This window comes from Sinocyclocheilus grahami, unplaced genomic scaffold, assembly GCF_001515645.1.
Source record: "Sinocyclocheilus grahami isolate Dianchi unplaced genomic scaffold, SAMN03320097.WGS_v1.1 scaffold1855.1, whole genome shotgun sequence".
Taxonomy (NCBI): Eukaryota; Metazoa; Chordata; class Actinopteri; order Cypriniformes; family Cyprinidae; genus Sinocyclocheilus; species Sinocyclocheilus grahami.
Genome location: NW_015507034.1, coordinates 99,369 through 114,508, shown reverse-complemented (window position 1 = coordinate 114,508; position 15,140 = coordinate 99,369). Strand labels below are relative to the sequence as shown.

Genomic DNA, 15,140 nt, shown 5'->3' with positions numbered 1-15,140 from the left:
GTGTGTGTGTGTGTGTGTGTGTGTGTGTGTGTGTGTGTGTGTGTGTGTGTGTGTGTGTGTGTGTATAATATATAAACTTGTTTATCTTTTGTCAGAAACAACAGGAAGAAGAGATCAAAATCTCCAGAACCCATGCAGTGTGTCTATGAATATTACAAGATCAATGTATTTTCCCATTACATTCAGTGACCTCTGCCCCACATTTAGTATAAGCATTTAGCTGCTGATTTACTGTAATTCACCTTGATTAAATAATGGTTCAAGAAACCCAATGAACACTAAATGTTCCACAAAATATGCAACATATCCAATCCACACTGATATGTCTTCAACAGTCATTGTAATAATTGCCATTTTTGCTGTTCTTTCTTTTAATTTCAGCATTGTGGAGATAGATGATACAGTTACATCCCACAATCAGGCCCACATCATGCAGGAAAGACCTGAAGCAGTCCTGCAGAGAGTCAAAGACCAGCACAAAACCAGCATGAAAAACAAGTTTGGCTGCTTATTTGAGGGAAACAAACTACAAGAGAATGAAACCCTCTTGAACAGGATCTTCACACAGCTCTACATCATAGAAGGAGAGAGAGAAGGAATGAATGAAGAACATGAGGTTTTACAGATGGAAAAATCATCCAGAACACAACACTCACAACACAATCCAATAGATTGTAATGACATCTTCAAAGCCTTATCTAAACCAGGATATGAGGAGAAATACAAAATCAAGACTGTTTTTACTAAAGGTATCGCTGGAATTGGAAAAACCGTCTCTGTGCAGAAGTTCATTCTGGACTGGACCGAGGGAAAAGCCAATCAGGATGTAGATTTCATGTTTGTGTTTCCATTTCGAGAGCTGAACTTGATTCAAGATCATCAGTACAGTCTTCACAGACTTCTGCTGGACTTCCACCCTGAACTTCAAGATCTGGACTCAAAGATTTATGAGGAAAGTAAAGGTGTTTTCATCCTTGATGGTCTGGATGAAAGCAGAAGGACACTGGTGTTTGCAGACACTGAGAAAATTTGTGATGTGAATGAGTCTTCATCAGTGGGTGTGTTGATGTCAAACCTCATCAGAGGAGATCTGTTTCACTCTGCTCTCATCTGGATCACCTCCAGACCAGCAGCAGCCAATCAGATCCCCTCCAAATACATCAACCGTGTGACAGAAATTCAGGGATTTGATGAGCATCAGAAGAAGGAATATTTCAGGAAGAGAATCAGTGACAAGCAAAAATCCAGCAGAATCATCTCCCACATCAGAAGAGCAAGAAGCCTCCACATCATGTGCCACATCCCCGTCTTCTGCTGGATCTCATCCACTGTGCTTCAAAATCTCCTCAAAGAAGATCTGAGTGCAGAAATCCCTCAAACTCTGACTGAACTGTACATCCACTTTCTGCTGATTCAGATCGAAATGAGAAACCAGAAGTATGAAGAGAGAGATCCAGAGAAATTCCTGAAGTCCAACAGAGAAGTAATTGTGAAGCTTGCTGAAGTGGCTTTCAAGCAGCTGATGAAGGGCAATGTGATGTTCTATGAGGAGGACCTGAGAGAGAGCGGCTTAGACGTCACTAACACCTCAGTGTTTTCTGGGATTTGTACTGAGATCTTTAAAGAGGAATCTGTGATTCATCAGAGGAAAGTCTACAGCTTTATTCATCTGAGCGTTCAAGAGTTTCTCGCTGCTTTCTATGTATTTTACTGTTATTTAAGCAGCACCATGGAAGCCCTTAAGACTTTTGATTCAATGCACAATTTGCATAAAGGTGCAGTAGATAAAGCCTTAGAAAGTAAAAATGGACACCTGGATCTGTTCCTGCGGTTCCTGCTGGGCATCTCACTGGAGTCTAATCAGAGACTCTTACAGGATCTACTGACAAACACAGAGAACAGCTCAGAGAGCATCAGGAGAACCACACAATACATTAAAGAGAAGATCAAAGATGGACAAGGATTCTCCACTGAACGATCCATCAGTCTGTTCCTCTGTCTCCTCGAAGTACAAGATCAGACTCTGTCCAGAGAGATTCAGGAGTTTGTGAAATCAGACAAACACACAGAGATGAAACTCTCTCCGTCTCACTGTTCAACAATTGCCTACATGCTTCAGATATCAGAGGAGGTGCTGGATGAGCTGGATCTCAAGAAATACAACACATCAGATGAGGGCAGAAGAAGACTTATACCAGCTGTGATCAACTGCAGAAAAGCTCTGTGAGTGTTTAATCATGTGCAACAATGAAGAGTCTCTTCTGAGTAGGATTGTATTTTCTGTTGTTTTGCTTATTTTTAGAATGTCCTGATCTGTTTTACAAGAATTAAGCAGATATTATTCAAATGCTAATTGTAGAATGGGGTTAAGAGTTTAATTCACATGTGTTCTGCTCTGTTTCAGTCTTGCTGGCTGTAATCTCACTGCTCAGCACTGTGAAATTGTGTCATCAGCTTTACAATCCTCAAACTTTGCCCTGAGAGAGCTGGACCTGAGTAACAACGACCTGCAGGATTCAGGAGTGAAGCTACTCTCTGATGGACTGAAGAGTTCAAACTGTCAGCTAGTGATACTGAGGTATTGTAGAACATTTATAATTTCTCAAGTTGTTGTCAAGGCTACAGGTCCGTCCTTACGATCAATCATTGCCAAACACTTTCCCTCTTGCCCTCTTTCTGCCCAGTTAAATCTTTGAAATCAAGCTGACACAGGAGGTGAGGCCAGTATGAGGGGTTTGCCTTGATGTCTGACTCAATGAAAAACACCTCAGAAAGCCCATGTCTCCAGATTACACTAATATAATAATAATAAGTGTACAAACTATTTTCTTTGGCATAACCAAAGTTCAGCACTCAGCGTTGTGTGTTTAATGCGCTGTGTCAAGTTAAAAATAGTTATTTTAAAAGAGCCTGTTGCAAGATGTTTTGTTTCATTTTACTCCTCCTGGTTTACGCTCACTTTAGAGTGAATGTTCTGTGTCTGTCTGTGTGATGCATGATCATGACTGATCATTGTTTCATGATCTTTGGTGTCCCTTCAGAGTATTCATGCATATACAGTACCTTGATATCATGAGAACAGCAGTAAGGACATGCATATTGATTTTAAACTGAGATCAGCAATGATTCCTCAAGTGTTTGAGAGTTGAGGGCTTCACAGATGATGTAATCTTCACTGATTTGTGTGTCTGTAGGTTGTCTGGCTGTATGGTGACAGAGGAAGGCTGTCAGTATTTGTCTTCAGCTCTAAGTTCAAACCCCTCACACCTGAGAGAGCTGGATCTGAGCTACAATCACCCAGGACAAGCAGGAGTCCAGCTGCTTTCTGACAAACTGAAGGATTCAAACTGCTCACTAAAGATACTCAAGTATGTCGGGTACAAGTTAAGAAACCTTAATGTCTGCAGCACGAGACAAAACATTGCTTAGAAATTAAAATCATCATTACTTTTTCTGGTACTTCTCATCTCTGCATGTACTAATTAAATCCCTGTTACTTCACAAAATATGGTTGTACCATATTTTTTAAAACATTTTTTTATATATTTAGTAGCATTTTACAGTGAAAGTACAACATGGACAGAGTTGCTCTGTTCCATAAATCTAAAATGGACAAAAAGTGTTTGCTGAAAATAAAACTGTAAAAGGCAATGAATTAAAAAAAATCAAAGCATTTGAGGATAGATATTTTTTTGTTGTTGTTGTTCAAATTAAGTTTTACAGAGTTACTTAATGCAAATCATTTACAACTAAATATTAATTATGAAGACATTAAAGCTTTTTCCTGTTAAGCTGTCCACTATGTTCTGAAGACAGTAACATTGAACAGCTTTGTAAACTGAATGATATGTGAGGAAACACTAAACAAATGGATTGGACTTGACTCTTTTTATTAATGCTCTCTATGTGAATAACATTTCCAACTTCTTATAATTATTTGTTTGTGTGGGTGTGCGTGTGCGTGTGTGTAGTTTGGACCATGCAGAGCCTTTCAGGATCCAACCAGGACTTCGAAAATGTAGGTTCTTTCTGTGACACACTCTTGCACATTTAATGACAACAAAAAAAAGTATACAGCTGTTTTTGTCTGTCTTCTTGTGTTCAGATTTCTGTGATCTCACACTGGATCCAAACACAGCAAACACTCAACTCATTCTGTCTGAGAACGGAGAGGTGAAATATGTGGATCAGCAGCAGCCGTATCCTGATCATCCAGAGAGATTTAAAGATATTCCTCAGGTTCTGTGTCGAGAGAGTCTGACTGGACGCCATTACTGGGAGGTTGAGCGGACTGGCTGGGCTCGTATAGCAGTGTCCTACAAAACAATCAGCAGGAAAGAAGCGACTGTTGGTAAGTTTGGATACAATAACAAGTCCTGGTGTCTTTTCTGCACTATTGATGGATTTGTTGTCTGGCACAACAATCTGAACAGCAACATTCCTGCTCCTTTCCCCTCCTCTAAAAGAGTAGGAGTGTATCTGGACTGGCCGGCCGGCACTCTGTCCTTCTACAGCATCTCTGACACACACACACTCACACACTTACACACATTCAACACCACATTCACTGAACCCCTCTATGCTGGGTTTAAGGTGTTTGATTCCTCACTGTCACTTGTTTAAGATCACACAACAGACAAACAACTGACTTCTACTTCTGTCCTAATCACGGTCATATGTCTGTTTATGAAAAGATTTAATGTATGAAGTATATAATTTATGAATTTAACTACAGAAATAGTAAATGCTTAAAGAAGATCTGAGTGCAGAAATCCCTCAAACTCTGACTGAACTGTACATCCACTTCCTGCTGATTCAGATCAACATGAGGAACCAGAAGTATGAAGAGAGAGATCCAGAGAAACTCCTGAAGACCAACAGAGAAGTGATTGTGAAACTTGCTGAAGTGGCTTTTAAGCAGCTGATGAAGGGCAATGTGATGCTCTATGAGGAGGACCTGAGAGAGAGCGGCTTAGACGTCACTAACACCTCAGTGTTTTCTGGGATTTGTACTGAGATCTTTAAAGAGGAATCTGTGATTCATCAGAGGAAAGTCTACAGCTTTATTCATCTGAGCGTTCAAGAGTTTCTCGCTGCTTTCTATGTATTTTACTGTTATTTAAGCAGCACCATGGAAGCCCTTAAGACTTTTGATTCAATGCACAATTTGCATAAAGGTGCAGTAGATAAAGCCTTAGAAAGTAAAAATGGACACCTGGATCTGTTCCTGCGGTTCCTGCTGGGCATCTCACTGGAGTCTAATCAGAGACTCTTACAGGATCTACTGACAAACACAGAGAACAGCTCAGAGAGCATCAGGAGAACCACACAATACATTAAAGAGAAGATCAAAGATGGACAAGGACTCTCCACTGAACGATCCATCAGTCTGTTCCTCTGTCTCCTCGAAGTACAAGATCAGACTCTGTCCAGAGAGATTCAGGAGTTTGTGAAATCAGACAAACACACAGAGATGAAACTCTCTCCGTCTCACTGTTCAACAATTGCCTACATGCTTCAGATATCAGAGGAGGTGCTGGATGAGCTGGATCTCAAGAAATACAACACATCAGATGAGGGCAGAAGAAGACTTATACCAGCTGTGATCAACTGCAGAAAAGCTCTGTGAGTGTTTAATCATGTGTTACAATGAAGAGTCTCTTCTGAATGAAATTGTAGTTCTGTTGTTTTGCTTATTTTTATAATGTCCTGATCTGTTTTACAAGAATTAAGCAGATATTATTCAAATGCTAATTGTAGAATGGGGTTAAGAGTTTAATTCACATGTGTTCTGCTCTGTTTCAGTCTTGCTGGCTGTAATCTCACTGCTCAGCACTGTGAAATTGTGTCATCAGCTTTACAATCCTCAAACTTTGCCCTGAGAGAGCTGGACCTGAGTAACAACGACCTGCAGGATTCAGGAGTGAAGCTACTCTCTGATGGACTGAATAGTTCAAACTGTCAGCTAGTGATACTGAGGTATTGTAGAACATTTATAATTTCTCAAGTTGTTGTCAAGGCTACAGGTCCGTCCTTACGATCAATCATTGCCAAACACTTTCCCTCTTGCCCTCTTTCTGCCCAGTTAAATCTTTGAAATCAAGCTGACACAGGAGGTGAGGCCAGTATGAGGGGTTTGCCTTGATGTCTGACTCAATGAAAAACACCTCAGAAAGCCCATGTCTCCAGATTACACTAATATAATAATAATAAGTGTACAAACTATTTTCTTTGGCATAACCAAAGTTCAGCACTCAGCGTTGTGTGTTTAATGCGCTGTGTCAAGTTAAAAATAGTTATTTTAAAAGAGCCTGTTGCAAGATGTTTTGTTTCATTTTACTCCTCCTGGTTTACGCTCACTTTAGAGTGAATGTTCTGTGTCTGTCTGTGTGATGCATGATCATGACTGATCATTGTTTCATGATCTTTGGTGTCCCTTCAGAGTATTCATGCATATACAGTACCTTGATATCATGAGAACAGCAGTAAGGACATGCATATTGATTTTAAACGGAGATCAGCAATGATTCCTCAAGTGTTTGAGAGTTGAGGGCTTCACAGATGATGTAATCTTCACTGTTTTGTGTGTCTGTAGGTTGTCTGGCTGTATGGTGACAGAGGAAGGCTGTCAGTATTTGTCTTCAGCTCTAAGTTCAAACCCCTCACACCTGAGAGAGCTGGATCTGAGCTACAATCACCCAGGACAAGCAGGAGTCCAGCTGCTTTCTGACAAACTGAAGGATTCAAACTGCTCACTAAAGATACTCAAGTATGTCGGGTACAAGTTAAGAAACCTTAATGTCTGCAGCACGAGACAAAACATTGCTTAGAAATTAAAATCATCATTACTTTTTCTGGTACTTCTCATCTCTGCATGTACTAATTAAATCCCTGTTACTTCACAAAATATGGTTGTACCATATTTTTTAAAACATTTTTTTATATATTTAGTAGCATTTTACAGTGAAAGTACAACATGGACAGAGTTGCTTTGTTCCATAAATCTAAAATGGACAAAAAGTGTTTGCTGAAAATAAAACTGTAAAAGGCAATGAATTAAAAAAAATCAAAGCATTTGAGGATAGATATTTTTTTGTTGTTGTTGTTCAAATTAAGTTTTACAGAGTTACTTAATGCAAATCATTTACAACTAAATATTAATTATGAAGACATTAAAGCTTTTTCCTGTTAAGCTGTCCACTATGTTCTGAAGACAGTAACATTGAACAGCTTTGTAAACTGAATGATATGTGAGGAAACACTAAACAAATGGATTGGACTTGACTCTTTTTATTAATGCTCTCTATGTGAATAACATTTCCAACTTCTTATAATTATTTGTTTGTGTGGGTGTGCGTGTGCGTGTGTGTAGTTTGGACCATGCAGAGCCTTTCAGGATCCAACCAGGACTTCGAAAATGTAGGTTCTTTCTGTGACACACTCTTGCACATTTAATGACAACAAAAAAAGTATACAGCTGTTTTTGTCTGTCTTCTTGTGTTCAGATTTCTGTGATCTCACACTGGATCCAAACACAGCAAACACTCAACTCATTCTGTCTGAGAACGGAGAGGTGAAATATGTGGATCAGCAGCAGCCGTATCCTGATCATCCAGAGAGATTTAAAGATATTCCTCAGGTTCTGTGTCGAGAGAGTCTGACTGGACGCCATTACTGGGAGGTTGAGCGGACTGGCTGGGCTCGTATAGCAGTGTCCTACAAAACAATCAGCAGGAAAGAAGCGACTGTTGGTAAGTTTGGATACAATAACAAGTCCTGGTGTCTTTTCTGCACTATTGATGGATTTGTTGTCTGGCACAACAATCTGAACAACAACATTCCTGCTCCTTCCCCCTCCTCTAAAAGAGCAGGAGTGTATCTGGACGTGTCGGCCGGCACTCTGTCCTTCTACAGCATCTCTGACACACACACACTCACACACTTACACACATTCAACACCACATTCACTGAACCCCTCTATGCTGGGTTTAAGGTTTTTGATTCCTCACTGTCACTTGTTTAAGATCACACAACAGACAAACAACTGACTTCTACTTCTGTCCTAATCACGGTCATATGTCTGTTTATGAAGAGATTTGTTGTATGAGATATATAATTTATGAATTTAACTACACTGTAAAAAATGATGGGTTAAATACAACCCAGCGCTGGGTAAAATATGCGATTGGGTTGTTTTGACCCAGCAGTTGGGTAACTGCACAGAAGTTTGGGTTAAACATTCAACCCAGCTGTTGGTTGAAAACAAGCCAATTGCTGGGTTTGTCCATATTTTACCCAGCGCTGGGTTGTATTTAACCCAGCATTTTTTAGAGTGTACAGAAAGAGTAAATGCATGTTGTACTTTCAAATGTTGTTAAAAACAAATGTGTAAAATTACTATGTTTATTCAGTCCCACTTTATGTTAGATGACTTTAACTACTACTTATGTCAAAAAAGCACTTATTGTGTTGATGCTGTATTGCAAAACACTGTTGCTGCTATTAATGTGGGATACTGGTGAGGTTAAGGACAGGTTTTGTGGTATGGTTAAGTTTAAGGGTGGGTTAAGGGATAGGGAGAGGTTCAGCAGTGTAATTGTAGACGTAACTACAGAAATTAGTAACAGAAGTAATATTTATTATATATAATAGAACATATTTAATAGAGCAAACATACATTTGTGTTGCACGTCATTCATGCTGTTTCTTTATCTCTTAAACATTACTTCATACACGTATATAACATGTATGTACTGCAATCATTTAAATAATTTTTATGTTATTTTTCTGTTACTGATTAATCCTAACTGTATGTTGAGTGCTGTGTTGCCTTCACAAGTAAATTAGAGATAAGAGAAAGAGAGAGTCTCCATTTCAAGGATTTATCATCTCAGGATGATGTTGCTGTGAAGCAGTAATTTTTGTTTTGGTAATTTGGGAATTTGTGTTGGTCAGACAATGTCTAACTGAACATACAGTGGAAACAGATGCAACTAAGATTATTCAATAATCTCTATAATATTTTTTACTATCACTTCATCTCCTGCTTTCTGAACGTGCCTGTTGCTGTCTGCTTTTGGGCTGACAGAAAAAAAAATTAATTTGATATGTGTGGTATTTTGAACTGCAGAGTCACTGAGATCCTCCTCAGAACCGAATATGAGACAAAAGTGAATGAACCGGTTTCTCCAGATGTATGTTCTGTTCCTGCAGTTTGTTCACTGTAAATCTGCAGTGTTTAATGTAAATCTGCAGGATGTTCACTGTAAAATAAGAGCATTTTGTCCCTTTCTATCCACAGAGTCCAGTCTGACATAATACAGATCATCACTTTCATATACTGTCTCATTAATTAATACTGTAATTTTGATTCTGTTCCATTCAATTCATTTGATGAGCACTTTTCACAGTATATTGTTTCTTTACGGTGAACAGATCCTTCTCAGAAGCTCCTCTGACAATTGAATTGACTACAGAATTGAATGACTACAAACACAAATTCTTCTTCACAGAAAACTTCCACATATATAACAATGACAACTGAAATATGACACAGCTGACTAAGTGGTTTCAAAAATTTTAATGATTATTAATTTGTCTTATATAATTAATTGCAGCATAAAACACTGTAAACAAATTTAGCTGTTTCACTCCTTAACTCTTAGGTAGGAAAGTTGTGCTTCTTGCTAATTTTAACCACATATTTGTTATTAGTGTACATAGTGTGCTCTGATGTACTCTCTCTCTCTCTCTCTCTCTCTCTCTCTCTCTCTCTCTCTCTCTCTCTCTCTCTCTCTCTCTCTCTCTCTCTCTCTCTCTCTCTCTCTCTCTCTCTCTCTCTCTCTCTCTCTCTCTCTCTCTCTCTCTCTCTCTCTCTCTCTCTCTCTTTCTTTCCCTGTGTATTATTTGGTTTAAATACACCTCCTAGTTCATGAGAAAGTAAAGTAAAAATTAGAAAAGTGAGTATAGTAGAAAAAGTAAAGCATTAAATTATTAACAAGTATACTGTTGTTGTATTTGAGGGGTATTTTTATTATTATTATTATTATTATTATTTTGTAAAGTTGCTTTGAAATTCTATGTATTGTCAAAAGCACCAAATGCAAAGTTGACTTAACTGATGATTCTCCTTTATCTGCTGCATATTTATTAATAATTTCACTGTATCCATCAGTGCAGCTCTAAGACTGAACAATAAACTGCTTGATAAAAAGTATTTATCTGAAATTCATTCATTGCTCTGGACTAACTGAATAGTGTGTAAACGGGATTGTTTTTGAATACTGTTTTAATTGGGCTGTGTTGGGATGTATAAAGTAAACAGTGGGCCCCCAAAATATATTTAAACCATTTTAGAAGTAATATTATTACATTAAGGTGGTATCAGAGACTTCATTAAAGATCTGTGCAGATTAAATAAAAATCAACAAATTTTAAATTGAGGTAAAGGCTACTAAGACTCACACAAAAACAACTGTTTCATAATTCAAATACAGGTGTCAAATATCATTACATATATAACATAGAGACAATAAATCAGCAGGTAGCCTTGCAATGAAATGTAACAGGATCCAGAAAGGCTAATTATGTAACAGTGTACAATTAAATGAAGTGCTACAGATACTCTACTAGTCGAGCATTATTAAAACAGGCAGTTATTCTGCAATCACTATGTTAATTTACATTTTAGAGGTATGAAGCCCAAGTCAACTTTAGACAGGCCTCACAAAAGACTGAGAATGTCTCCATCTAGAGGTGAATGTGCAGCACGACACAGAGACATTTCATTGCGAAGCACTTCAATAAAATTTGGAGAATCATAACTCCCTGACAATGAGTTTTTCTAAGAGTGTGTCTGTTCTCTTTGAAAAAGAAGTCCACGTAATCATACTTTTTAAAAGAGTACCTATACTTAATGTGAATGTATTGATTTTAGACACTTACTCTGACCTTTTATTTACAATAAAATGAAAATATATTATAGTTTACATTTTATATTAAAGGCAATTGGCTGATCTTTAGAATGTTTCTGACCAACTATAGGACTTAAAGGGATAGTTCACCCAAAACTTAAAATTCTGTCATCATTTACTCACCCTCATGTCGTTCCAAACCTGTATGAGTTGCTTTCTTATGTTGAACACAAAAGATATTTTGTAGATTGCTGGTAATCAAGCAGTTGGTGGTTGCCATTGACTTACATATAATTTTTTTTCCTACTGTGGAAGTCAATGGCAACCACCAACTGTTTGATTACCAGCAATCTTGCAAACAACACACAAACAAGGCGTATTTGACGTGTTGTTTGCGTGTTACAATTTGCGCGTTTTTGACCTTCCTGGCTTTCAATAGGCTACTGGTTGCACACACATAAGGTATGTTCGACTTCATGCAGCACTGCGCAGACCGATCAGTGGCTGACTTGAAGCAGTGCATGCCGGTTAGAAATTTAGTCCGACTTGAACCGGCGCCGACGCCACGTCACTGTCACGTGTGGCATCAAAGTAAAAGCTTTTTTACTGTAGTCGCAATGTTATATTGAGTCACGTTTATCATGAAAGCATATATTTCATGTTGCTCATGAAAACGTTTCTGAAACGTCTGTGTATTTGACAACTATTGCATTTTATTCACTTCATCTGTGATAGAGTATGGAAACACCGCGTGAGCGTCACTAACAGGGAGCAGAAAGTGTCCGGTTTGACGTGTCCGTTTTCAACTCCGACCCCGACTGCAAGCGGCTGCTCTCGTTGATCGCCGTCTGTAGCCGTGCTTCAAGTCGAACGCACCTATACACATCAACAGGTTCAACTCACATGCACAATGTGACGTTTCAGGGTTAATAGATCTATGTAATGTAATGTTGTAATGATACAACTGTGTTGGATGCTTCTGTTTTGCACACTGTAATTTAGTTTTTATCTGTTATATGGCACACCATGTTACATTTTGAGAATGGTCTAGTTTGTGTTTTGGATAGTTCACTACCCTGAAAGCACATACCCTGATACATCATATCTATTTAATGTCTGCATTTAGATCTGCAAGATGTATTTTTTAGAGTGTTTGCTCATCTGCAATATGTCTCTAAGACGTTTCCTATCAGATGTTAAATAGATGTTTAGAAAATGTCTTGAAGATGTTTATGAGTTAGAATGTACAGTATATAAATCTGGTTTTATAAGACATGTATGATGTTTCTTTCTACAGATTTTTTCCAGATTGATACTGGGAGCCGAAATGATCCGGTTCTTTTTGCTGAGTTGAGCCAAAAGATCCTGATCCCTAAAAAGAGCCGGAATTCCCATCACCATTTGAAACTGAACCCATTTCGGTTGTTTATTATATGCTACATAAATGAGAATAATATAAGCTTAAATTGAAACAATAGATTTGACTTGGTCAGTTGCAATCTATTTTTCTACTTCCTGCATGAAATGAAAGCTTTACATTTTAAGATACCAGTGTTTTTTTTTTAGTTTCTAGTGAGCAGATGCTCACATAACATAACTTAAGTAAGATAACCCTTGTGAAAATCAAGTGTGCTTAATTGTGATGAATTTTATTTAAAGGTATATGTTTTGTTTTTTTAAGGTATGTTCATATTAAATAAAACAAAAGGCCACTTAAATGTACTCAAAGAGTACACTTTGTTTTGAAATTCTGAAATTACATATATGTACTTAAAGGGATAGTTCACCCAAAAATGAAAATTCTGTCATTTACTGTCAAGCAGAGGCGGACTTAACCATTAGGTCAAGGCAGGCGACCGCCTTGGGCCTCAAAAGCCAAGGGCCCCCTAAAATGCTTTTTTATATGCTAGATGATGTTTTGTTTTTTTAAGGTATGTTCATATTAAATAAAACAAAAGGCCACTTAAATGTACTCAAAGAGTACACTTTGTTTTGAAATTCTGAAATTACATATATGTACTTAAAGGGATAGTTCACCCAAAAATGAAAATTCTGTCATTTACTGTCAAGCAGAGGCGGACTTAACCATTAGGTCAAGGTAGGCGACCGCCTTGGGCCTCAAAAGCCAAGGGCCCCCTAAAATGCTTTTTTATATGCTAGATGTGCGTTCAGTGCGGACACACAAGTGGTTGCTGTGGTGTTCATTACCACGACAACCGTCTGTGCGTCCGCATTGAACGTGCTTCTTAGCAAAAGTAGGGCGATGTAGAAAATGGGGACGGAATCCCGGAATCTATTCATAAAAACGGAATTAACTGTGTAACGCGGAATGTGACGGAATGAACGGTGCAGACGCACGTTTCGTTTGATATTTAATTTGAATAATTTTATATTTAAGCAAGCGCAACGCTCGCGGTTGTCGTCTGTAGTAGCTAAATAGTATTTTTTGCCATTTAATATTCACATACACTAGTCCATATCGCTGTTTGATTGAAGTGTACTGAATTGCATTTGATTTATTCATTCAATATTTGACTGAATTCCGTGACATTGCTCGTTACACAGTAAACTTCTGTTGTGTAGCATTTTGAATGTACAGAAATTAAAGGGTTTGTTTAATTGTCATTGGAATAAAAGATAGCTTAGTGTTTTCGCCTTCATTTGATTACCAGAAAAATGAAAATACACAACACAGAATTTCTAAAAAATAAGTAAATAAAATGTTTATTTCATAGGGCCCTATTATTGTATACAAATTAATAAATTAAGTTGTTTTTATGAATTCAATTAATTAGATATGTTTTTGATTAAACTATTAAAATGGAATACAGAAAAATGTAAATAAAAAAAAGAAAGAGTACAATTTGGGCCCTGAATGTAATTTTTGTTAAACTTTTAATAGGCCTAAATTGCTGTTAAATTAAACAAGTTTCGTGATTTTAATTAATTAGAAAAAAGATTGGAAAAACTTAAAACTTATACTTAACGGATAAAACGGATTTCATAGGGCCCTACAAATATCATGCATCTGAAGCTATAATTTTAATACTAAGCAACAGTGCATATTATATAGGGCCTATTTAAAAAAAAATTTAACGCCACTCACTCGTTTTTTTGTGTACAGTACAGTTCTCCGTGTTCTGCCCATGGCTGGCTACCACTCTAAGGCAAGGGGCTGCTAATATGTGGCGAATTTGTGAGCGCCTGGAACTTTTCCGTGCTCTGCACACATCTGCGCACTGTTTTGAGACAAGGGGCTGCTGGTATCGTGCGAATGAGCGATCGAGTGACTTGAACTTCTCTGTGCTCTGTACATGCCAGGCCGCTGCTCTGAGGTAGGGGGCTCCTTGAATCATGCCAATGAGGGTCTGTGAACCCTTGTAAACCTCCTCTCATAGACAGCTCTGTCAGCGACATGGCTATTTTTCCGCTAACATCAGGTCCTGACTTAGGGGAAGAGGGGGGAGGAAAACGTGAGAACTGGGCCCACGCAGCTCACTATCGAAGTCCTTAGGGCCTCGTTTACTGGAGGGTAGACAAACTTGGGCAGCACTGCATCTACGTAGGGGCCGCTCTGGCAAAAAGGCAGTGAATATTCATTCTGAAGGAGGCATGGGAGGTTTAGGTGAACAAGGGGGATGCGGGAATTGACACGTCGCAAGCCCATCACCTAAACTTTCTGTCCCAAGCTGCCATGTCTTCCGTCTTTGCGATTCAGTGGCAGATGAGAAGAAGTGAACGGACAGCTTATCTGTACTATATGAAGATGTTATACTCAACGGAACACTGCAGGGGATGGCAATCCGGGCACCTTCCGCTGAAGAGCATACCTTCAACGCCGGTGAGCGATAAGACGCTTCTTGAAAACAGCATCACAAAGTGAAGAAGAAAGATTCTGAGGTCAATTGGCTCCCAACATCACTTATATAGCTTAGCCCGCCAATCAGGTGAATGCTTGAATATGATTGGCTATTGCAGAGCAATAGAGTGATTCAATCAGGCTTCTGCATCTCGGAGGAAAAGGGTTCCCCCATACATAATGTCAAGAGATCTCGATTAGGGAACTCACGTTCCCTGAGTTTTATCACTGAGGTGCCATGTGAATTTATTTTTACAGACGTCCACATGAGAAACAATTGCCATCTGAATAGGGTTGAGATTGATATTGATATTTGCTTGGCTCGCCGCGTGTTCACTCTGAGCAGGTGAAAACCATCCTTACGATAA

At 38.5% G+C, this 15,140-nt stretch overlaps 1 protein-coding gene across 1 annotated transcript; it reads left to right on the top strand.

Moving 5' to 3' along the window:
* The first annotated feature begins 472 nt into the window (after positions 1 to 472).
* Positions 473 to 8,023, top strand: LOC107573038 (uncharacterized). Its single transcript, XM_016259480.1, has 9 exons — positions 473 to 2,223; positions 2,405 to 2,578; positions 3,195 to 3,368; positions 3,972 to 4,018; positions 4,106 to 4,617; positions 4,820 to 5,625; positions 5,806 to 5,979; positions 6,596 to 6,778; positions 7,471 to 8,023. Exons 1-9 carry the CDS (start codon positions 488 to 490, stop codon positions 8,021 to 8,023), a joined length of 4,359 nt encoding a protein of 1,452 aa, XP_016114966.1. The 5' UTR covers positions 473 to 487.
* Positions 8,024 to 15,140: the final 7,117 nt, after the last annotated feature.

Coding starts and splice junctions, on each gene's coding strand:
- LOC107573038 (XM_016259480.1), top strand. CDS start 488: ATGAAAAACAAGTTTGGCTGCTTATTTGAGGGAAACAAACTACAAGAG. Junction 5,980..6,595: donor TGTCAGCTAGTGATACTGAG/GTATTGTAGAAC, acceptor GTGTGTCTGTAG/GTTGTCTGGCTGTATGGTGA. Junction 6,779..7,470: donor AAGATACTCAAGTATGTCGG/GTACAAGTTAAG, acceptor CAACAAAAAAAG/TATACAGCTGTTTTTGTCTG.